This window comes from Megachile rotundata, chromosome 13 (assembly GCF_050947335.1).
Source record: "Megachile rotundata isolate GNS110a chromosome 13, iyMegRotu1, whole genome shotgun sequence".
Taxonomy (NCBI): domain Eukaryota; kingdom Metazoa; phylum Arthropoda; class Insecta; order Hymenoptera; family Megachilidae; genus Megachile; species Megachile rotundata.
The window spans coordinates 10,330,523-10,355,150 of record NC_134995.1 but is presented as its reverse complement, the minus strand read 5'-3'; the positions used below and the strand labels follow the sequence as shown (position 1 = coordinate 10,355,150).

The 24,628-nt window shown below is 36.2% G+C and overlaps 1 protein-coding gene and 1 long non-coding RNA gene across 2 annotated transcripts in view; one reads left to right on the top strand and one right to left on the bottom strand.

Moving 5' to 3' along the window:
• Positions 1–24,628, top strand: part of LOC143265701 (uncharacterized) — a 44,537-nt gene that overhangs the window by 6,188 nt on the left and 13,721 nt on the right. The gene's annotated exons all lie outside the window — the stretch shown is intronic.
• Positions 9,777–24,628, bottom strand: part of Sol1 — a 718,219-nt gene continuing 703,367 nt past the window's right edge. Inside the window, exon 13 of the mRNA XM_076539296.1 lies at positions 9,777–10,461. Within this exon, the coding sequence (XP_076395411.1) occupies positions 10,397–10,461 (65 nt within the window). The 3' untranslated portion in view covers positions 9,777–10,396. The remainder of the gene's footprint in view (positions 10,462–24,628) is intronic.

The following is a 24,628-nucleotide window of genomic DNA, read 5'->3' as shown; positions in this document are numbered from 1 at the left end:
TGGAATTTGGGAATTTTGGGATTTGGAAGTTTTGGAATTTGGGAACTTAGGGATTTGGAAGCTTTGGAATTTGGGAATTTTGGGATTTGGAAGTTTTGGAATTTGGGAACTTAGGGATTTGGAAGCTTTGGAATTTGGGAATTTTGGGATTTGGAAATTTTGGGAATTTGGGAGCTTAGGGATTTGGAACCCTTGGAATTTGGGAGCTTAGAGATTTGGGGGAATTTTGGGATTTGGAAATTTTGGGAATTTGGGAGCTCAAGGATTTGGGAATTTAGGGATTTGGGAACTTAGGGATTTCGAAGCTTTGGAATTTGGGATTTTTGGGATTTGGAAGTTTTGGAATTTGGAAGCTTAAGGATTTGGAAAGCTTTGGAATTTGGGAGCTTAGAGAGATTTGGGAATTTTGGGGATTTGGAAATTTTGGAATTTGGAAGCTTTGAAAATTTGGGAGCTTAGAGATTTGGGGGGAATTTTGGGATTTGGAAATTTTGGAATTTTGGAGGCTTAGGGATTTTGGAAGTTTTGGAAATTTGGGAGCTTAGAGATTTGGAAAGGCTTTGGAATTTGGGAGCTTAAGGGATTTGGAAGCTTTGGAATTTGGGAATCTAGGGAATTTTGAGAGATTTGCAAGTTTAGGAATTTGGATATTTTGGTATTTAGAGAGGATTAGGCTAGAAAAGAGTGAAGAAGAAGAAGAGAGGCGCGTCTCTTTTCGTCCGCTACTACTGGGACTCAGTAAAGGAATCCTAACAGACCCATGCCTCAGACGCACAGATACATGGAAGGGATGCATTGGAGCTACTTATATGAAGCGCTAGGCTCCTCGAGCACTAGCGAGAAAGCCTCCACCTCATGCGCCATCTAGTAGCGCCCTCCGCAATCAATAATTCGAGGATTCTTTTCGAATCTTATAATCTATGAATTTGCAGATCTAAAAATTAAAATATTCAAAGATCAGAGAATTTACAATGTTAACTTCAAATATTTCACAATTATTTTGTCATTATTTCGTCAGTTTCAAAAACCATAAACTCTCTCATATAAAATCCAGAATATCTCAAACTTGTAACTTAAGTATTTTAATATATGAAAATTGAAGAATTTAAATAGAAACACATATAAGAATTTAGATAGAAACACTTATAATTGTAGAATTTAAATAGCAACACTCATAATTGAAGAATTTAAATAGAAACACATAAAAATTTAGATAGAAACACTTATAATTGAAAAATTTAAATAGCAACACTCATAATTGAAGAATTTAAGTAGAAACACTTATAATTAAAGAATTGAAGTAAAAAGTACTTATAATAACAATATAAATAAATGAACAATTATAAACATATGAGAGGATGATACAAATAAAACTCGATATCGATTTTCGTACAGATTCATATGTTAAGGTTTATTAGGACAGTAACGATGATTGCATTACAGTTTTCAGTAACTTATGCGTGAGATGTTCCGGCAAGAGCCTCAAAACAGAATAAGAAAATACATCCGCCACTAGCGGATACCATAGTCGATGCTCCGATCAATGATCGCGCTTTGTCCGGAGCATGACTACGATGCTTTTGAACAGTTTTAACCGCAGGACAAAGTTTGGAGCGCCCCAGGCGCAACTTTGATAACTCGCAGGTCCCCAGTAACATGCGGCGTTTAAGGATAAAAGTTTCTCTTTATTTCTTCTTTTGTTTATTCGGACTCAGGAACTTGCTGCTAGGCCGCCCCTGAACTTCCTGCCTAATCACGGAACGCTCGTCGTCTTCGTTAATCGCAAGAGGTTGAAGTTTTTCGCTCTTTTCTTTCGCTTTTCTCCATAACTATTCAACTAGTTTAAGTCGTCCATGTACACATAGAGATTCTAGTTTAACGCGTTGATTGCCATCCTCAAAATTCCATTTTATTTTATATTTTTTGCGGTGGTATTGCATTTATTGTTATTATAAAATCTTCTGTGGTACTCATTTTTGAATATATTGGTGTTACTAGGACTTTTAGGGTGTTATATCGCCACGAGTTATATCGCCGTCGATCATTTTATATTTTTTGCGGTGGTATTGCAGTTATTGGTATTATAAAATATTCTGTGGTACGCATTTTTTAATATATTGGTGTTACTAGGATTTTAGGGTGTTATATCGCCACGAGTTATATCGCCGTCGATCATTTTATATTTTTTGCGGTGGTATTGCATTTATTGGTATTATAAAATCTTCTGTGGTATGCATTTTTTAATATATTGGTGTTACTAGGACTTTTAAGGTGTTATATCGCCTCGAGTTATATCGCCGTTATTCATGGGTTGGATCTATTTGCGATATATGTGTTGCAACGTGTTATGACGGTGTTATTTGTTGTGTAGATACGTGTAAAATACTCGTGGAAGTATCTGACGTGGATTTACGTAGCGTGGAATCATAACGCGTGGATTTACGTAGTGTGGAATTATCACGCATGGAAGTATCAAGTATGGCATTATGTAGCATTGAAGTAATATGTGTTGAGTTATTACGAGTAGAATTACTACGCTTTGAACTATGATGTGAGGAATTATCTGGCGTGGAAATATTACGCGTTGAATTATCACGAGTGGAATTACGTAGCGTTTATGTACAACGTGTTGAATTACCACGCGTTGAATTACGTAGCGTTGAAATCCTACGCGTTGAGTTACCACGAGAGCAATTGTGTAGCAGCTGAAATGCTACGCGTTGAAATCCATGCGTGGAATTATGACGAGTTGAAATACGACGCATTGAATTATCACCCGTGGAATTGTGACGCGTGGAATTGCGATGCGTGGAATTACCACGAGTTGAAGTACGACGCGTTGAATTATTACGCGTGGAATTGCGACGCGTGGAGTTACCACGAGTGGAATTACGACGCGTTGAAGTATAACGCGTGGAATTGCGACGCGTGGAGTTACCACGAGTGGAATTATGATGCGTTAAATTATCCACGCGTGGAAATACCAAGAGTTGAAGTATAACGCGTGGAATTGCGACGCGTGGAGTTACCACGAGTGGAATTATGACGCGTTAAATTATCCACGCGTGGAATTACCAAGAGTTGAAGCATAACGCGTGGAATTATTACGCGTGGAATTGCAACGCGTGGAGTTACCACAAGTGGAATTATGACGCGTTGAATTATCCACGCGTGGACTTACTACGAGTTGAAGTACGACGCGTGGACTTACTACGAGTTGAAGTACGACGCGTGGAATTATCACGCGTGGAATTGCGACGCGTGGAATTACCACAAGTGGAATTATGACGCGTTGAATTATCCACGCGTGGACTTACTACGAGTTGAAGTACGACGCGTGGAATTATCACGCGTGGAATTGCGACGCGTGGAATTACCACGAGTGGAATTACTGCGCGTTGAATTATCACGCGTGGAATTACCAAGAGTTGAAGTATAACGCGTGGAATTATCACGCGTGGAATTGCGACGCGTGGAATTACCACGAGTGGAATTCCTGCACGTTGAATTATCTCGCGTGGAATTACAAAGAGTTGAAGTACGACGCGTGGAATTATCACGCGTGGAATTACTACGCGTTGAATTATCACGCGTGGAACTACCAAGAGTTGAAGTACAATGCGTGGAATTATCACGCGTGGAATTGCGACGCGTGGAATTACCACGAATTGAATACACGACGCGTTGAATTATCACACGTGGAATTACGACGCGTGGAATTATAACGCGTTGAATTACCAAGTGTGGAGTTATCAAACCCCCAATATCTCACCACCATATCATCACCCAGTAATCCACCTTCCCATTCCTCTACCCTAAACCTAGTACCACCAATAATTACATAACATTCCCAATCCCATGGCAACCAACAAGTTAAACACCATACACTTTACTAACCGCCGCAAAAACAATTCTGCGCGTGTTTAAAAAAAAAGTTATAATCCCTGCCATAGAAAGTGTCGTCCTACATCGTTCTTTTAAGCGCGTAACATTCTAATACAAGTTCGAGAATTTTCAGGCTTCCTTTTAATTCGTATCGTCCTAAATGAATACATAGACGGAATAGAGTGCGCAACGAAACGGCTAAATCGATAGAGACATAATCGGAAAGCATCGAGGCTACGATTTATCATGTGTTCACTCAACCTGTTTCGCATAATACAGACGGGGGATAAAACAGCAGGACAAATGTGACAGCAGCTCGAACAGATTAAATGTAACAAGTATTTACAACGTGATTAGTTACATTCGAAGCATTTTCATAGCGCTCGATTCAGGTGTGTTCACAACGTTCTATCGTAATAGCGTATCCTCGTCCCGTCGCTGCGAGACTTAATACAAACAACAACGAACGAAAGCGACAAATCATCGTGTCACATTGCATCGTACAATGCACCTCTTCCTTTATTATATCTTTCCTCACGCTCAGTAATGCACAGTCATACTCGTATTTCTTTTTTTCGTATTTTTTTTTTTCTTCGATTTTATTATATAAATCAACTAGAAACTCGGGAGAAGTAGTCAACGCATTATAAACCTATTAAAAAATATTCACAGTAGTCTAACATACACAATGATAGTATTGCTACCTAATTCCTTATGTACCGTTCGGATACATAGACTTGATATTGAATTCGTAGAGAGTTCAATCGTTTATATCGATGATTTTCAAGTTTAACGTTCACGATCTTAGTTTTTGGATAGTTATTCATTCGATCAGTTGTCTTCGTTTGATAGTGTACAGTTACGTGCAACTTAGGTGTCCTAGGTCAAACCTGGAGCAGGTTTTTGTCTTTATTTTTAGAGTACTCGTTTGAGTTTCTGAAGGGTAAAGGAAGCCTTCCACCATTTGGTTTTCCTAGGTTCACATTTTCCTTGAATTGAGTTTTCGTGGATTATGGATTTCCTTGTCCTACATATTCAAATTTCTTCTGGAGATGTTCTATAGCTGGCATACTCTAGATCTAGGTATCCACATCTAGGTTTACTCAAGATTTAACTTTCAGCTGGATCCAGGTGTTATGTGAACCCACATCTCACTTGGAACCAAGTCTACGTGTTTGCTAAGTCAAGGTTCCCTCCATATTTGACTTGGTTCAGGTATACCATAGTTGGCATACTCTAGATCTAGGTGTTCACATCTAGTTTTACTCAGGATTCAACTTTCAGCTGGATCCAGGTGTTATATGAACTCACATCTCACTTGGAACCAAGTCTAGGTGTTTGCTAAGTCAAGGTTCCATCCACATTTGACTTGGTCCAGATATACCATAGTTGGCATACTCTAGATCTAGGTGTTCACATCTAGGTTTACTCAGGATTTAACTTTCAGCTGGATCCAGGTGTTATATGAACCCACATCTCACTTGGAACCAAATCTAGGTGTTTGCTAAGTCAAGGTTTCATCCACATTTGACTTGGTCCAGGTATACCATAGCTGTGTACCCTGAATCTAGGCATCCACATCTATGTTTACTCAAGATCCAACTGTACCCTTGACTTAGCCCAGATCCAGGTGTTATGTGAGCTCATATATGTTCACATATGTCTACAAGTCTACATAACTCATCCACATTTGACTTGGTCCAGATGTACCCTACTGTATACCTCAGATCTAGGCATCCACATCTAGGTTTAAGATTCAAGATCCAACTATACCCTTGACTGAGCTCTTTTCTAGATCTAGGTATCATGTGAGGGCATATAAGTCCATATAAGCTCACATAAGTTCACATAACTTATCCATATTTGACTTGGTCCAGATGTACCCTACTGTATACCTTAGATCTAGGCATCCACATCTAGGTTTAAGGTTCAAGATCCAACTATACCCTTGACTGAGCTCTTTTCTAGATCTAGGTATCATGTGAGGGCACATAAGTCCATATAAATTCACATAAGTTCACATAACTTATCCATATTTGACTTGGTCCAGATGTACCCTACTGTATACCTTAGATCTAGGCATCCACATCTAGGTTTAAGGTTCAAGATCCAACTGTACCCTTGACTAAGCTCTTTTCTAGATCTAGGTATCATGTGAGGGCACATAAGTCCATATAAGTTCACATAACTTATCCATATTTGACTTGGTCCAGATGTACCCTAGCTGTGTACCCTAAATCTAGGTATACTACTAGATCTACTACTAGTCCAACTTTCCTCTGATTTAGATTTGTCTCAGACCCAGATATGTCCACATTTCACCTGGTTCTAGGTTAAGTCAGATTTATCTCAAACCTTCCAAGTGCTTCATACGAAGATGTATCCTAGCAGATACATCCTAGATGTCCACATTTAAGTTTGCCCAAAATCTAGATCCAGGGTTCCACATCAAAATCCACCCAGATGAGCCCCTACTTTAAGTATTCTACTAGACCAACCTTCCTCACAATCCCCAAAGCCAAAAGCAAGTAGAAGGCAACCATTTAAAACCCAGTTGCACCCAAATGCACACAATATAAGAACGTTTAATCGACGTATCCCTCGATCGATACTGGTAAAAATTCCATTTCACTGTTGCCGTTTATGCTCGCTGCCGTAAGCTCGAGAAAGTGGGCTTGGCTTATATAGTTTAACGGTTTATAGTTTGAAATAATTTTCCGTGAAAGTGGCGGACCTTTGTACGATAAAGTTCTATGGAACTATCGTTAACTTTGACGTTAATGACTTTCTGCCTGGCTGAGAGGCGGTATGCCAATACGTTTCTCTCCGTCGGGTCCTCTTACAACGATCGTTAAACATTTATCTTTATCGATTACATCTACCGTGGGGGAGGCAAAGTTTGAACAGAGAAATTTTGTGTATCACGCTCTACCCTGTCGATCTCTCGACTGCAACTTGTTAGTTTGTTTTCTTTTCATTAAGCCGCTGCTTGCACGTTTCGTTAACCGTTCGGGCTTGTTCGCCGTTTGCGATACCCTTCGTTACGGGGCTTAACTATTGTTTAAGTGTCGTTCGATGTTGGTTTAAACGGCGTTTGCGCAGGGGGACAGATACGATAATTAATGCAGGGAGAAATCCTCGAATAACTCATCTATCGTTAATGAGGAGTGATAATTGTTGAGTATCTTTTTTAGGTTAGCTCTTTTTGGCTGTTATAATTAACACGTTGATCATCGATGACTGGTGTATTCTAACCTCACATTTTAATTATATTCAGTTTTGTGGCCTATGAAAAGTAACACGTGGTTATGTCACAAAATGGCGGCAGAAGAGTTACCTAACCTAACCTCACATTTTATTTATATATTTTTATCGAATACATATAAATTATAACGTAGTAATTTTACACACAGTTGTGAAGAATATGATATATTTGATAGCTGTATGTTTGACGAAAAGTAACATGTGGGTTGTGTCACAAAATGGCCGCCGAAGAGTTACAAAATGAAAGTCAGACCTTACTGGTTTTAAGATAACTTGAAATATTATTTCTATCTAAAATATGTAGTAATTTTTAACATTCGACATCTATTTAATTGTTCATTACATTTTATAATAACACATCAAGCTTAAAAATAAATCAACTAAAATAACAGTGAAAGTAATCTTATTTACAAGAAATAAAAATTGAGATATTTTGCACTTAGGCTTTGATATATGTGACAGTATGTGGAACAGTAAGGTGCAATAACCAACGTGTTAAATTTATAGCAACGGTCCCAGAAAATTATTTCAAACTGTTTTCTTAATGGTCAACGCAGCTGTAACCGTCTCCATCGGTCGTTAAAATTATTGCTCTCTCCTCGAATGCTTCGATAACGATTCAATAAACATTCTCAATGTTAGTTTTGTTAGTCGTGCTGATTCGTGGTTCTAAATCTTGTTAACACGTTAAATGCCGTGGAGATTGTATTTTTGTATTTTTTAGAATCTTGAGATTTTAGAGAAAAGGGGTGTTGCGGTTTTAGAATTTTAGGACTTGAAGATTTAGGAATTTCAAGACTTTTGGAATTTTATAATGTCACAATTTTTTAATTTTAAAGTGTTAAAACTTCAATACTATTGAAATTGTAGTATTCAATGAATTTTTTAATTTTAAAAATTTGATACTTCAGGAGTTTAAGCGTCTGACGCTTTATAACGTTTGAATTTCGCGCCGCTGAGTGCGTCACACGCGAAGGTACACAAAATGGCGGCGCAGTCGCTCCGTACAACGTTAAGCTACTTAAAAACTGTAATTCCATAACAAAACAACACAAAATGTCACAAAATTCACATTCTCCTCGTCAATGAACGTGTCAATTACAAAATAGACTCGACACCGAATGCAAATTCGCATTAAATCTCATTTCTCCAATCTCTCGTAATGGATCCTCAAATCTCTCGCGTATAATCAGACTTGTATTCACTAACGAACTAAGAAGGAATGGAAACATCACAGTCGTATAGAGGATGTAATAATAAATATGCTCATAGTGTATCTTAGGAAGGCGAATTTGAATGTTTTCGTTCGCTATACATGACTTTCGTGTAAATTGGATAGTTCGGAGCGATTTAGGCTCGCACGAGGAGGAAAACATTAACAATTCAGCACTTTTCGGATACGTCACGCTACAACAAATTATAGACTTATACCATTAGTTGTACAACTCTCGTAATATCCTCTCTCGATCAAGCATATCAACAGGGAACGATCTATTGATTCGGAAAGTAATGAAATTTTGCGAATATTTAAGGCAGGTTAGGAGTCCGCTCGTTCAAATTTTCTCGAAATTAAATTTAAACTTTTCAGGTTTTGAAGATTACAAAATCAACTAATTCATTCAATTTTATAAATGAACAAATTGTAACAAGTGATGGGTTCAATTTTAAAAATGAACAAATTGTAAGAAGTGATGGGTTCAATTTTAAAAATGAACAAATTGTAACAAGTGATAGGTTCAATTTTATGAATGAACAAATAGTAACAACTGATGGCTTCAATTTTATAAAATGAACAAATAGTAACAATTGATGTATTCAATTTTAAAAATGAACAAATTGTAAGAAGTGATGGGTTCAATTTTAAAAATGAACAAATTGTAACAAGTGATGGGTTCAATTTTATAAATGAACAAATTGTAACAACTGATGGGTTCAATTTTATAAATAAACAAATAGTAACAACTGGTGGGTTCAATTTTATAAATGAACAAATTGAAACAATTGATGTATTCAATTTTAAAAATGAATAAATTGTAAGAAGTGATGGGTTCAATTTTATGAATGAACAAATTGTAACAACTGATGGGTTTAATTTTATAAAATGAACAAATTGTAACAACTGATGGCTTCAATTTTATAAAATGAACAAATAGTAACAATTGATGTATTCAATTTTAAAAATGAACAAATTGTAAGAAGTGATGGGTTCAATTTTAAAAATGAACAAATTGTAACAAGTGATGGGTTCAACTTTATAAAATGAACAAATTATAACAACTGATGGGTTCAATTTTATAAAATGAACAAATAGTAACAATTGATGTATTCAATTTTAAAAATGAACAAATTGTAAGAAGTGATGGGTTCAATTTTATGAATGAACAAATTGCAACAACTGATGGGTTCAATTTTATAAATGAACAAAATGTAACAACTGATGGGTTCAATTTTATAAATGAACAAATTGTAACAACTGATGGGTTCAATTTTATAAATGAACAAATTTTAACAAATATTCAACACAATTTTAAAAATAAACAATTGACAACAATACATAATACAATTTAACAATGTATATAATATATTATATAAATCATAACACAATTTTAGAAATGAAAAAATTATAACAAGTGGTACAATTTTAAAAATGGAGAATATTGTTATAAATAACAAATACAATTTTTTTAACCGAAAATAAAATTTTCTGTGAATAATGTAACTAAAAAAATATCGAGTTGTACCAAAAAATGAAACCCAAAATTATTATAAATTAAGAAAATATAAAAAAACAGCAGAAGTAAATATAAAAAAGCGAAACGCTTTTATGAATACAGTGAATATTAAAGAAAGAAGAGATTCGATTAAATTTGAACAATGGACGCATCGTTCACATACACACTCTCGAAATCTCGTAACCATTCGAGCTCTCGCATTATCGGAACATTATCCGTCGCTTCATTCGAATCCATCTTATTGCCAATACTTTTCTCCGTTTACGAGGGTGTTAGTGAAATGATGGAGAACGATCGTCTTGCTGGTGATACGGATCCAATAAATGAATCGTGACGTGTTAAGTGTCATCAGGGAGATCGACTTTGGTATCCATTTGGCAATTTCATTGACGCAAACGATATAGCCACTTTCCTTGGTACGTCGAATAATGGAGGATTGTGGATGGCTCCTGTCCTCGAAGTTACAGTTCGTTGTAAATTGAGCCAAGACTCGTACAAGTAGTTACTGATCGTGATTAAAGTGAAACTCCGCCGAAGAATAGAGGACTTATGAACAGCAACGCCGTCGCCAACGTTGTACCTTTAACAGAGAAAAAATTGTTCAAACTTGACGTGCCAACTCATGGGTTGGCATTGGTATGTGGGAATAAGGAATTTGGGGTGTAGAAATGTAGAAATTTGAGGTTATGGAAATTTGGGAAATTAGATATTTAGAAGGGTGGAAATTTGGGATATTGGAAATTGGAGAATTTGGATATTTAGAAGGGTGGAAATTTGGAATATCGGAAATTCGAGAATTTGGATATTTAGAAGGGTGGAAATTCGAAAGTTTCGATATTTAGAAGAGTGGAAATTTAGAAGGGTGGAAATTTGGGATATTGGAAATTGGAGAGTTTTGATATTTAGAAGGGTGGAAATTTGGAATATCGGAAATTCGAGAATTTGGATATTTAGAAGGGTGGAAATTCGAAAGTTTCGATATTTAGAAGAGTGGAAATTTAGAAGGGTGGAAATTTGGGATATTGGAAATTGGAGAGTTTTGATATTTAGAAGGGTGGAAATTTGGAATATCGGAAATTCGAGAATTTGGATATTTAGAAGGGTGGAAATTCGAAAGTTTAGATATTTAGAAGAGTGGAAATTTAGAAGGGTGGAAATTGGAGAGTTTGGATATTTAGAAGGGTGGAAATTTGGAATATCGGAAATTCGAGAATTTGGATATTTAGAATGGTGGAAATTCGAAAGTTTAGATATTTAGAAGAGTGGAAATTTAGAAGGGTGGAAATTTGAGAATTTGGATATTTAGAAAGGTGGAAATTGGAGAATTTGAATATTTAGAAGGGAGGAATCACTCTGGGTTAGCATCACTCAACTAACATCAGATACAAATTTTAAATTACTATTAAATTATATTGAGTATCAATTATAACCCTTCCATTATTTTCAAAAGAATTTTCCAATTTTCCACAACAAAAAAGATATAATTAAATTTCCCCTAATTTCATACAAAAGTATCGGAAAGTTGAAATTGCGAACTGAAACTCATGTTTGCAAAATACTTGTAATGACACAGCGCATTAAAATTTAATTATCAATTTCATCGATATTTTAATGTCCCTATTAAATGAACATAGCCGATGTTGGAGAAATTGTCAAGGGGTTAAACATTTCGGAAAATTTTAAACAAGCGATTTTTGTTTCGCCTGCGTCTTTCAATTAAATTTTCAGATCGTTAAAAGTTGCGCCCGAACGTTTTCCGTAATTACAAGAAATATTTTATTATTGCAAATTTTCGCCGCACTTCAAACGTTCGTTGAACGCGAACTTTTCGCCCGGACGAAAGGGATGAATGAAATTTTTTTAAAATTCATCCCGCAAAATATTGCGTTCGAAAGTTCGTTATCTGTTTCGCAAACATCGTGTAATTACAGAGCGTGGAATAATCAGAAGCCGTATTTTCGTCGGATTCGATAACGAATTTCAAGAACTTGTACGGCTTGTGTAAACGTGTCAAACAAGGGGTAATTAATTCGACCTGTTTTGGTGTTTATTAATTAAACACTTTGTGCACGATTAATCATTCTGTTCTATTCACCGACTCTTTCCCTTGTTCTCTTCATCGTGAAACGTACCGCTTTTCAAATTGATACGTGCGTTTAAAATATTTTAGCGTTTCATAACTTTGGTTCATTCATTATGGAATTAATTGCGTTTCGAAATTTAGTAATTTACGGGTTTGGGACGAGTTTAGTTATTTGGGGATTTAAGGATTTTGAGATTTGGGAATTTTGGGAATTTTGGGAATTTTGGGAATTTTGGGAATTTTGGGATTTGGGAATTTTGGGAATTTTGGGAATTTTGGGAATTTTGGGAATATTGGGATTTGGGAATTATGGGAATTTTGGGAATTATGGGAATTTTGGGATTTGGGAATTTTGGGATTTGGGAATTTTGGGATTTGGGAATTTTGGGATTTGGGAATTTTGGGATTTGGGAATTTTGGGATTTGGGAATTTTGGGAATTTTGGGAATTTTGGGAATTTGGGGAATTTTGGGAATTTTGGGAATTTTGGGATTTGGGAATTTTGGGATTTTTGGGAATTTTGGGATTTGGAATTTGGGGAATTTTGAGAATTTTGGGATTTGGAAATTTTGGGATTTGGGAATTTTGGGAATTTTGGGAATTTTGGGAATTTTGGGATTTGGGAATTTGGGGAATTTTGGGATTTGGGAATTTTGGGATTTGGGAATTTTGGGAATTTGGGGAATTTTGGGATTTGGGAATTTTGGGATTTGGGAATTTTGGGAATTTTGGGAATTTTGGGATTTGGGAATTTGGGGAATTTTGGGATTTGGGAATTTTGGGATTTGGGAATTTTGGGATTTGGGAATTTTGGGATTTGGGAATTTTGGGAATTTTGGGAATTTGGGGAATTTTGGGATTTGGGAATTTTGGGAATTTTGGGAATTTTGGGAATTTTGGGAATTTTGGGATTTGGGAATTTTGGGAATTTTGGGAATTTGGGGAATTTTGGGAATTTTGGGAATTTTGGGAATTTTGGGAATTGGGAATTTTGGCATTTGGGAATTTTGGGTTTTGGGAATTTTGGGATTTGGGAATTTTGGGATTTGGGAATCTGGGGAATTAGAAATTTGGAAAATTGTGAATCTAGGGAATTTGGAATTAGGAATTTGTAAAACTGAGAATCTAGGGAATTTGGAGTTTCGAAAATGGTAACCTAACCTAATCTATCAATTATCCAATTTGTAAAATCTCAACTGAACAATCACCGAATTAGTAACCCCATGATAAAATCTTGAACATTCCAACAAATTCCAAAGATATGAAAATCATTAAAATGTAAACCTACCCTGTCCTCAAACTCCCCAAAAATTAGCATACATCTCCGAATGTTTACCATATTGTATAATTTACAACGTATCGCGTTTACCATATCGTATAATTTGCATTCATTTTAATCGTTGAACATAACGTTGTTCGAATACTTTCGTAGCTTCGTATATTCCGTAGCGACGAATAAAACGATGCACTTTTACGAGGAGGGTAGCGTTTCTCGCGTCGATCTGCATCGCAAACGAGCTACAGGGATTTTCGTTCCGTTGTAATAGAGACATCGGGAAAGATCCTAGCAGCATGCCGAACGTATACTTCGGAAAGTAATTGCACTCGATGGAAGTCCAATAAAAAAAAAAGGGAAGAGAGAAAAAAAGGGAGAACACGGTACGAAACGAGCAACGACCTCTCTGCTTCATAATGAATCGGAACGTTATGCAATCTTGTACGATCGTGGTAAATATTAGAGAGCAATGATGTAATCAAGAGGATCGAATCCTCTGGGTGCATTGTGGAGTCTTCGGAGCATCGGTTCGAGGAGAACGCTGAATATCGACGACTATAAATAAGCGACGTCCCTCGTCTATTTACAGCTCCTTACTGCGATACTGCACGATTCAATTTTATCGACCTGAACTTGTTAATGATTATAGCTCAGGACTGCAAAAACATTATTGTACTTAGTTAGTTTTAGGTTACAGTAGTAAGTTTTTCATTTTCTGCTTTTTAAGGAACATTTGGAAAATTAAGGTACTTGGTTTTCAAGCTTTATAAATGTAGTTTTCTGGGTACTTGATGTATGAATTTGTAAATTAATTGATATTAATTATATGAAAGAATGATGATTATTGGAAATTGATTTGATCAGTTCTATCGACACACCCTATAAATGGAAGCTCGATAAATGAAATTTCGAGTATATGTACATCACGCGTTCTACTCGACAGATCAAAACGATACGAATCTCATTACTCTGCATGTCAACTCATCATGTACATGCTTCATACGCCAAACAACTTTTCAATTAATTTTATTCACTTTCGTCAAACGCGTCGTCCACTTCTGTACCTTGCTGCACAGAGATGCACTACAAGATTAATTACATTCTTTTCAAAATTTACTAAATTTTCTAAATTCCTTAGATTTCTCCAATTTTCCAAATTTTTCCAAATTCCCAAAATACCCTAAATTTTCTAAATTCCCAAAATATCCTAAATTTTCCGAATTTCCTAAATTCTCCAAATTTTCCACATTTCCCAAATTTCCCAAACTCCAAATTCCCCAAATTTCCAATTCCCTACATCCTAAATTCCAAATCCCAAATTCCTCAAATCCTAAATTTCTCAAATCCCAAATCCCAAATTCCCCAAATTCCAAATTTCCCAGATTCCAAATTCCTCAAATTCCAAATTCCCCAAATTCCAAATTTCCCAAATTTCCAATTCCCCAAATCTCAAATTTCCTAAACTCCAAATTTCCCAAACTTCCAATTCCCCAAATCCTAAATTCCAAATCCCAAATTCCCCAAATCCCAAATTCTCCAAATTCTAAATTTCTCAAATTCCAAATTCCAAATTTCCCAAATTCCCCAAGTTCCAAATTCCCCAAACTCCAAATTTCCCAAATTTCCAATTCCCCAAATCTCAAATTTCCTAAACTCCAAATTTCCCGAATTTCCAATTCCCCAAATCCTAAATTCCAAATCCTAAATTCCTCAAATCCCAAATTCCCCAAATCCCAAATTCTCCAAATCCCAAATTCCCCAAATTCTAAATTTCTCAAATCCCAAATTCCAAATTTCCCAAATTTCCCAAATTCCAAATTCCCCAAATTCCAAATTTCTCAAATTCCAAATTCTCCAAACTCCAAATTTCCCAAATTTCCAATTCCCCAAACCCCAAACCCCAAATCCCAAATCCCAAATTCCCCAAATATCTCACATTCCTCAAAATTCCCCAAATTTTCCAAATACCCAAATTTCCTAAAAATCCCAAATTTCCCAAATTTCCCAAATTTCCCAAATTTCCCAAATTTCCGAAATATCCCAAATATCCCAAATTTCCTAAATTTCGCAAATTCCCCAAATACCCTAAATTTCCCATTCTTGATTGACCAAATTAAACGAATCAACGTCTGTATTCTTTGACCTCTCACTAAACCCATGCAATTTTCCTTGTAATTTACTTTCCAATTTCTTTTGGCGAACCTCGTCTTATTTTATCGTAGCTGTTATTCTCGAAGAGAAAATACGAAGGGCGAAAGAGCGTGTACCGATCAGATTTATCGCTTTAAAAGAATTCAAGCAAAATGAAACGTGTTTGTAATTTTATCCCTTAACCCTTTCTTAGCGTTGCTTTTACTTTTTGTGGACGGAGAATTATTCGGTGAACGTGTGTACTGGGCGGTTCAAAAGTTCTGTCACTGACAAGCTTCTAATTGTAAATAAAATTAACCCCTTGCAATATTAGAATATATTGAATGTGGCTCATTTCTTTTGAATTTTATAAATAATTCAGATGTATGTTTGTACATGTACGTATATGTGTATATGAACATATATGTGAACGTGTATATGAACATGTATGTGAACGTGTATATGAACATGCATTTACTATTTGTAATATATTTGTCATGTATGTACGTTGTAATATATTTGATTGAGAACCCCTTTCTTAATTTTGTATATGTGGATATGTGTATATCTATACATATGCATATGTATATATGTGTATATCCTAGCATATGCATATGTGTATGTGTATATGTGTATATCTATGCATATGTATATGTATGTGTACATGTGTATGTGTGTATATCAATTGCTATGTATCTACGTATACATATGTGTATATTTGTATAATTTGCATATGTGTATTTCTGCATATGTATATATCTGCATATGTTACACGTGCCACTATCAGTATAATAGTATACCTCCACAAGTATATCTGAATATGTGTATATATCTGCATATGTTACATATGCCACCATCAGTATAATAGTATACCTACACAAGTATATCTGAACATGTGTATATATCTGCATATGTTACATATGCCACCATCAGTATAATAGTATACCTACACAAGTATATCTGTACATATGTATATATCTGCATATGTTACATATGCCACCATCAGTATAATAGTATACCTCCACAAGTATATCTGAACATGTGTATATATCTGCATATGTTACATATGCCACCATCAGTATAATAGTATACCTACACAAGTATATCTGTACATGTGTATATATCTGCATATGTTACATATGCCACCATCAGTATAATAGTATACCTACACAAGTATATCTGTACATATGTATATATCTGCATATGTTACATATGCCACCATCAGTATAATAGTATACCTACACAAGTATATCTGTACATATGTATATATCTGCATATGTTACATATGCCACCATCAGTATAATAGTATACCTACACAAGTATATCCTACACAACTATAGGACAACCTATGCAACCTACATAACCTATACAAGTAAATAGATTAACCGGTATAAATATTAATACCAGTCGGACCAGCAGCATCCAAAAAATAAAAAATAGGCGAAATAATAAACTAGTTTGCGTAGATAGGGATGAAAAGTTGTGCGGGAGTAAAGCCGCGCAAGGGTTAAATCGTAGCGGAAAATTGAAAGCGGGGTAGATAACTGTGAAACGTTCAATAATAGTCGGAAAAGTGGGAAAAATACAATGCAATAGTAGGCGTCTGGTTACATTCGACAGCGAAAACGAACGAACAACGGTTTCCCTTCGCGATTCAATTCGACAGTAGCAAGCGAAGTGAACCAACTTAATTGATTTTGCCCGGAACACGCTGCTGCGTTCTGTCCTTCTATTCTCTGTGACAAAGTTGACGTTTCGAACTAGACTAGTGTGAAACGTTGCTGTTACACCATCCTCGTCAAATTAATTTGATAGATCAACCCCGAAGACGGGTATTACGATTGACGGTTAAATGTCAAATAAGATTAAACTTTTATGAATCAACATGGAACTCTGGCAATTAAAGTTTGAGAGAGTCGGATGTGGGTGTCGGTGGACAAACTTTCAGGTGGTAATTGTTGAGGGATTGGGTAAATGAGGTTTGTAGGTGGAGCTTTTGGAAGCATTGGAGTGTTGAGATTTCTGAGTTTTCAAATTTTTTTATGTGCGAAATTCTAGGTTTTAGAAGTTTTGTCTTTAAGATTTCAAGTTTTAGGTTTTTTAATTTCAAGGTTTAGTGTTATTATGATTTTTTTAATTTCTGAAGTTTCTCAAATCCCCGAATTCTTCGAATTCCCCAAATTTTCCAAGTTTCCTACATTCCCAAAATTCCCAAAATTCCCAAAATTCACAATTTCACAAATTTCACAATTTCCCAAAATTTCCTAAATTTCCCGAATTTCGCAAATTTTTTAAATTGCACAAGTTACTCAAATTCTCCAAATTCCCTAAGTTACCCTAAATTACCCTAAATTTTCCCTAAGTTCCCTAAATTCCTCAAGTTACTAAATTCCCTAAGTACCTCAAATTCCACAAATTCCTCAAATTCCCTAAATTTCCTAAATTACGTAAATTCCCTAAGTTCCCTAAATTTCTCAAATTTTCTAAATTCCCCAAATCCCAAATTCCAAATTCCACAAATCCCAAATTCTCCAAATTCCAAATTCCCCAAATCCCAAATTCCCCAAATCCCAAATTCCCCAAATTCCAAATTCCCCAAATCCCAAATTCCCCAAATCCCAAATTCCCCAAATCCCAAATTCCCCAAATCCCAAATTCCCCAAATTCCAAATTTCTCAAATTCTAAATTCCCCAAATCCCAAATCCCCCAAATTCCAAATTCCAAATTTACCAAATTCCCCAAATCCTAAATTTCTCAAATCCCAAATTCCCCAAAATCCAAATTTCTCAAATTCTAAATTTCCCAAATCCCAAATCCCCCAAATTCCAAATTCCAAATTTACCAAATTCCCCAAATCCTAAATTTCTCAAATCCCAAATTCCCCAAATCCCAAATTCCCCAAATTCCAAAGTCCTCAAATCCCAAATTCTCAAAATCCCAAATTCCCCAAATTTCAAATTCCAAATTTACCAAATTCCCCAAATCCTAAATTTCTCAAATCCCAAATTCCCCAAATTCCAAATTTCTCAAATTCTAAATTTCCCAAATCCCAAATCCCCCAAATTCCAAATTCCAAATTTACCAAATTCCCCAAATCCTAAATTTCTCAAATCCCAAATTCCCCAAATTTCAAATTTCTCAAATTCTAAATTCCCTCAATCCCAAATCCCAAATTCCCCAAATCCGAAATTTCTCAAATCCCAAATTCTCCAAATCCCAAATTCCAAAGTCCTCAAATCTCAAATTCTCCAAATCCAAAATTCCCCAAATCCCAAATCCCAAATTTCCCAAATTTCCAATTCTCCAAATCCCAAATCCCAAATCCCAAATTTCCCAAATTTCCAATTCCCCAAATCCCAAATCCCAAATCCCAAATCCTAAGTTCCCCAAATATCTCACATTCCTCAAAATTCCCCAAATTTCCTCAATTCCCCAAATACCCCAAATTCCCTAAATTCCCCAAACTCCCCAAATTTCTTAAATTCTCCAAATTTCCAAAATACCCCAAATTCCACAAATTTCCCAAATTTCCCAAATTTCCCCAATTCCCTAAAGTCCCCAAATTTCTCCAATTCCCTAAATTCCCCAAATTTCCCTAATTTCCCAAATTATAATATTACTAGCGTTAATAATAATTAACCACAAAAAAACCACACATCCATTTCATGCAATGTAGCAAAACCTTTACCTCACAATTTCAAAAACATCCACAAAAAAAAGAAAAAACCATGTTCGTACAGCGTAAAGTATCATACATATCGCCGTAAGGGATTCCAGAAAGCTCGTCCAGTTTTCCTTTATATCCCTGATTCTTGTCTTTAAGATTGGTTTGTGTTCCGCACTTTATATCGCATCTGAATTTAGAGAGGGAACAACGAACAAGTATGTTCTCTGCTCTCGTTCCTACTCTTTTTTTTTTGTTCTTCTTCCTTCCTTTATCGAACGTATGTACACAGTGTACACGTAATATCACGGAAACGAAAGAAGACAGCCCTTTTGTATCGTTTGTAAAGAAAACTTTTTAAAATAAGAATCTTATGCGGGCATGGGAAACGTGCTTAGAATACAAAATGTCGCTTGAACCCGCGATCTTTGTTCCGCTGATATTCGGAAGTCATTTCGGATGAAATTGTATTCGGACATGGAGTCATGGAGTTGGAATTTATTGTTGTTTAATTAGGAAGTGAGCTGTTGTGAAGGGTAGATAAATTGTATTATTTACATGTAGGGGTTGTTAGTTGATTAGTAATCGGATTTTTTAATTAACAATGATGGGGATGAAAATTTGTTGGTAATTTGTATTTAGGCGAAGATTAAAATTTGTCCTTTTTTATTAAGTAATTTTATGTATTACAAGCCTATGTCCCCAATTTCCCACGTCCCCAAATTCCCACATCCCCTAATTTCCTACGTCCTCAAATTCCCACATCCCCCAATTTCCTACGCCCCCAAATTCCTACGTCCCCAAATTTCCACGTCCCCAAATTTCCACGTCCCCAAATTTCCACGTTCCCAAATTCTCACGTTCCCAAATTTCCATATTCCCCAAATTCCCCTATCCCCAAATCCCCACATCCCCCAATTTTCGACGTCCCCAAATTTCCACATCCCCCAATTTCCTATGCCCCCAAATTCCTACGTCCCCAAATTTCCACGTCCCCAAATTTCCACGTCCCCAAATTCCCACGTCCCCAAATTCCACTATCTCCAAATCCCCACATCCCCCAATTTCCGACGTCCCCAAATTTCCACGTCCCCAAATTCCCACGTCCCCAAATTCCCACATCCCCCAAATTCCACTATCCCCAAATCCCCACATCCCCCAATTTCCTACGCCCCCAAATTCCTACGCCCCCAAATTCCTACGTCCCCAAATTTCCACGTCCCCAAATTCCCACGTTCCCAAATTCCACTATCCCCAAATCCCCACATCCCCCAATTTCCGACGTCCCCAAATTCCCACATCCCCCAAATTCCTACGCCCCCAAATTCCCACGTCCCCATATTCCTACATCCCCAAATTCCCATATCCCCAAATCCCTACATCCCCTAATTTCCAACGCCCCCAAATTCCTCCACCCCCAAATTTCCACCTCCCCCAATTTCCTCCACCCCAACTTCCCACATCTCAAATCCCTACACTCCCAAACCCCCAAATTCCACATCCCCTAACTTCCTACATCCCAAAATTCCGCAAGTGTTCAACCTCCATATTCTCAGTCATTCGAATCCTCGAACTCACATGGCAAACACATCGTTACTATTCCCAACGTAGAAAAGAACGTGCGAATTTAATATTCCGTGGTACTCCGAAAAGAAGGTCGTTGGTAAATCGTAAAAATTCACCGAATTTCCTCCGTGAAACGATAGGGAAAAGGTAGGGTGGCGAAACGAAGGGCAGGTTTAAAAAGTCAAGCCTCTCATCGAGTTCGAGCTGGTCGCCGGTTTATCGGCCAATCCCATGAATAATAGACAGTTTACATCCGAAACAGCGGAAGCTCACGTCGGTGTAAAAAAGATTATACACGATTTATAAGAGGATTTGCGATAGCCGAGTTAGAGTCTACCCCTGGCCTGCAGCTATTGATAGAGGAAATCGAATTTTTGTGTACCTTTTACCATTATTAAATCATACGGAAGACGGACGGTTTGCTTTAATCGGACGTAAATCGGAGTTGTGTAAAATGGAGACCGGATGGAAAATAGCGGTGGACGATCAAGGTAGGCGTTCAAGTTTCATAGGTAATTAGTTCAAATCTATAGGAGTCAAATCGATCACTTTTGGACATCTGCGATTTTGCTCTAATTGAAGTATGTTGTAGTCCACGTGAAATTAGGGGGAGTTTAAGTCATCATTTTGCCGGTTTCGAATTCGTTAAAAAATAACAAGCCTTCAAAATTTGCAATTTTTGCCCAATTTGCGAAATAGGCTTCACTTACGAATTTTTTTCTCAGAAACTACTTAACCGATTTAGCTAAATTCTTTTCTGTTTTATTCACGAAGGATTGGGCTATTTTAAAATATTTTTTTTAATTCCGTCAATTTGTTATGAAATGTCGAAAAATTTAAACAAATTCTTTTTTTGCGTTTTTTTCAATGAGGGGCGTAAGGGTTTAAATTAAAAAAAATATGGTCATATTCTTTGAAGCTTCCCCTTTGAAATGAGCCCTTCAGAACGATGGAGACTCGAAAACTGACGTCACAAGTTGGAAAAGTTGGGAGGTACCTCCGTTTTAGGTAGGCGAGTTGCGCGCGCAGCTGTTATGATCGGTGCGCGCGCAGCTATTATGATCAGTGCGCGCGCAGCTTTGGGCCCAGTGGCACGAAACAGCCAATCATAATAGCTGAGCGCGCGACTAACAATGTAAGGTTAGGTTAACGTGAGGTTAGGACGTACATCTACGAAACTGTTAAATTTCTACTTAATTTCTAAGCAATTGTAAAGAATAATTAAGTCATTAGATCTTGACCAACTACAAAATGGTGCCTGAAAATGAGAAAAATGAAGTATGAGTTTTGTCCCAAAAATTTTTCTTTTTCTCAACTAAAAATTTGATGAACGTTTAATATTTATTATTTCACTAATTCTTTAGCGACACCTACATTTTTATAAATATTACAGTATATTCTGACTAAAATCTGATGAAAAATATCTATTTTCACAGAAGTACAATAACCTAAGTTCACAACACCAATCATCGACGACGCGTTAAACGTCCCACAGTAAATATCAATAAAGCATACAACAACGAATCAGTTAATTAATCGTGAATCAAGCTATGAAAATTACGCAAATATGTCCATCCGTTCGTATACTGAATATGTTTATTTTTCAACGCGTTTAATTTGTGGTGGGAAGTTTTTCACGGAACTAATTGAAACAGAGATAATCACAGCTATTGCGTGGGTAATATTTAAAACTGTGCTGCAAATTGAGAACGCGTCAATAATTCTGTTTGCTAGGAAATTGTTGTAAATATCAATACGTATTCAATTCATTGTTTTGTTGGAATAACTGTATTTAATAATCTGCACTTTGATAACGTGTTGCAGAATATTCGGAAATTATCGCTTTATTTGCGTTAAATGAAGTAAAGGTTTGCGAGTGATGGGTTTAATTTAATAATTGACATTTGTTCAATATATTTGTTGGTTTCTTTTTAGGGATGTAAATTAGAAATGTTAATGTAGGGGATATTGAAATTATTAAGGAGGCTATTTTTCAAATTTTCAGAAAAATCCTAATCCTCAAATCCAAATTTCAAAAATTTTCAAATCTTCAAAATTAAGTTTTAAAATTTCCAAATCCAAATTTCCAAAATCAAGCAAACCTCAAATAAAAATTCTACAAACTTCCAAATCCTCGGATCCAAATTCCCTAAATCCCCAAATCCTAATTTTCCAAATTTCCCAAAAATATCAAATTCCTCAAATTCTCCAAGTCCCCAAATCCTCAGCTCCAAATTCCCTAAATCCCCAAATCCTAATTTCCCGAATTTCCCAAATTTCCCAAATTTACCAAATTCCCCAAATCCCCAAATCCTCAGATCCAAATTCCCCAAATCCCCAAATCCTCAGATCTAAATTCCCTAAATCCCTAAATCCCAATTTCCCAAATTTCCCAAATCCCCAAATCCTCAGATCCAAATTCCCTAAATCCCCAAATCCTAATTTTCAAAATTCCTCAAATCCCCAAATCCTCAGATCCAAATTCCCTAAATCCCCAAATTTCCCAAATTTCCCAAATTCCCCAATTTCCCCAAATTCCCCAAATCCCCAAAGCCTCAGATCCAAATTCCCCAAATGCCCAAATCCTCAGATCCAAATTCCCTAAATCCCTAAATCCCAATTTCCCAAATTTCCCAAATCCCCAAATCCTCAGATCCAAATTCCCTAAATCCCCAAATCCTAATTTTCAAAATTCCTCAAATCCCCAAATCCTCAGATCCAAATTCCCTAAATCCCCATATCCTATTTTCCAAAATTCTTCAAATTCCAAAAGTCTCAGATCCAAATTCCCTAAATCCCCAAATCCTAATTTCCCAAATTCCCTAAATTCCCCCAATTCCCCCAATTCCCCCAATTCCCCCAATTCCCCCAATTCCCCCAATTCCCCAAATTCCTCAAATTTCCCAAATTTCCAAAATTTCCCAAGTTTCCCAAATGTCTAAATTTTCTAAATTCCCTAAATTCCCTAAATTCCCAAAATTCTCAAAATTCCAAAATCCTCTTCCACCTTAAAAAATACCAACACATCACCCATAAATTTCCAGCTCAACCCTAAAATATTTCCAATACCCCACATGCACGAAACCATCTCCCAAAATTCCCGTGTATTAATTTTTATATTCCACTCTCGTTATATCGCAGAATACCATTACAAAAGCAATTCCATTAATATTTTTCAAATACCGCACAAGCGAATCAAATTTTAATTATTTTAATGGTCAATTTAATTAAACGGCATAAAAATAACTCTTACCGTGATATCGATGGAATGATTGACCCCGAACGAGCTCGCATTACACGAGCAAAAATTGCTCGATTAACGGTCAACAATTATTGCGAAGACCGGCAAAGCACAGGGGCAGAATATTCCGCAAAGCTCGCGAGCATTGATTGAAAATTCACCGGGAAGTAGGTTAACGTTTCCTTTTTTTTTCCCCATCGCGAAAATCTCTCGTGGCCGTTGTATCGTAATCACGCGCGTTTTATTACACAAAGAAACGACGTGTACACGTTTCCCTAGTACAGGCATTAAAATTTCCTTTTGTACAATCAGGACAACGGGATAACGTTAGTGTTTCAGAAATTCCATTTCTGTGTCGTCGCGCGGAAATTAATCCGAAGGGAGGCAAAAAGGCCGCCATTGGGTTTATTTACTTGCTAAATATTTTTTGATGTTATGATACAACGTGCTCGATGGGGTATTAAGTGCAGAAAAGAACTAGTCCCGATCGGAGGAATTTTTCAGAGCGAGGGAATTTTTGACTTAATTTGATTTGTGAAGGGTGTATTTTTCGTGAAATGATTTTAAAGTGCTTTACAAGGGTGGTGTTTTTTTTTTTTTTTTTAATAAGGAGAAATTCCTTATTAATTTTTAATAAGGAATTCAAGGTTTTGGATTTCAAGTCAGGAAAGTCAAGTGGTGTAAATAAAAAAAAACAATAGTGATATTAATAATAATAATAGTAATATTAATAATGATAACAGTAATAGTAATATTAATAATGATAATAATAATAGTAATATTAAT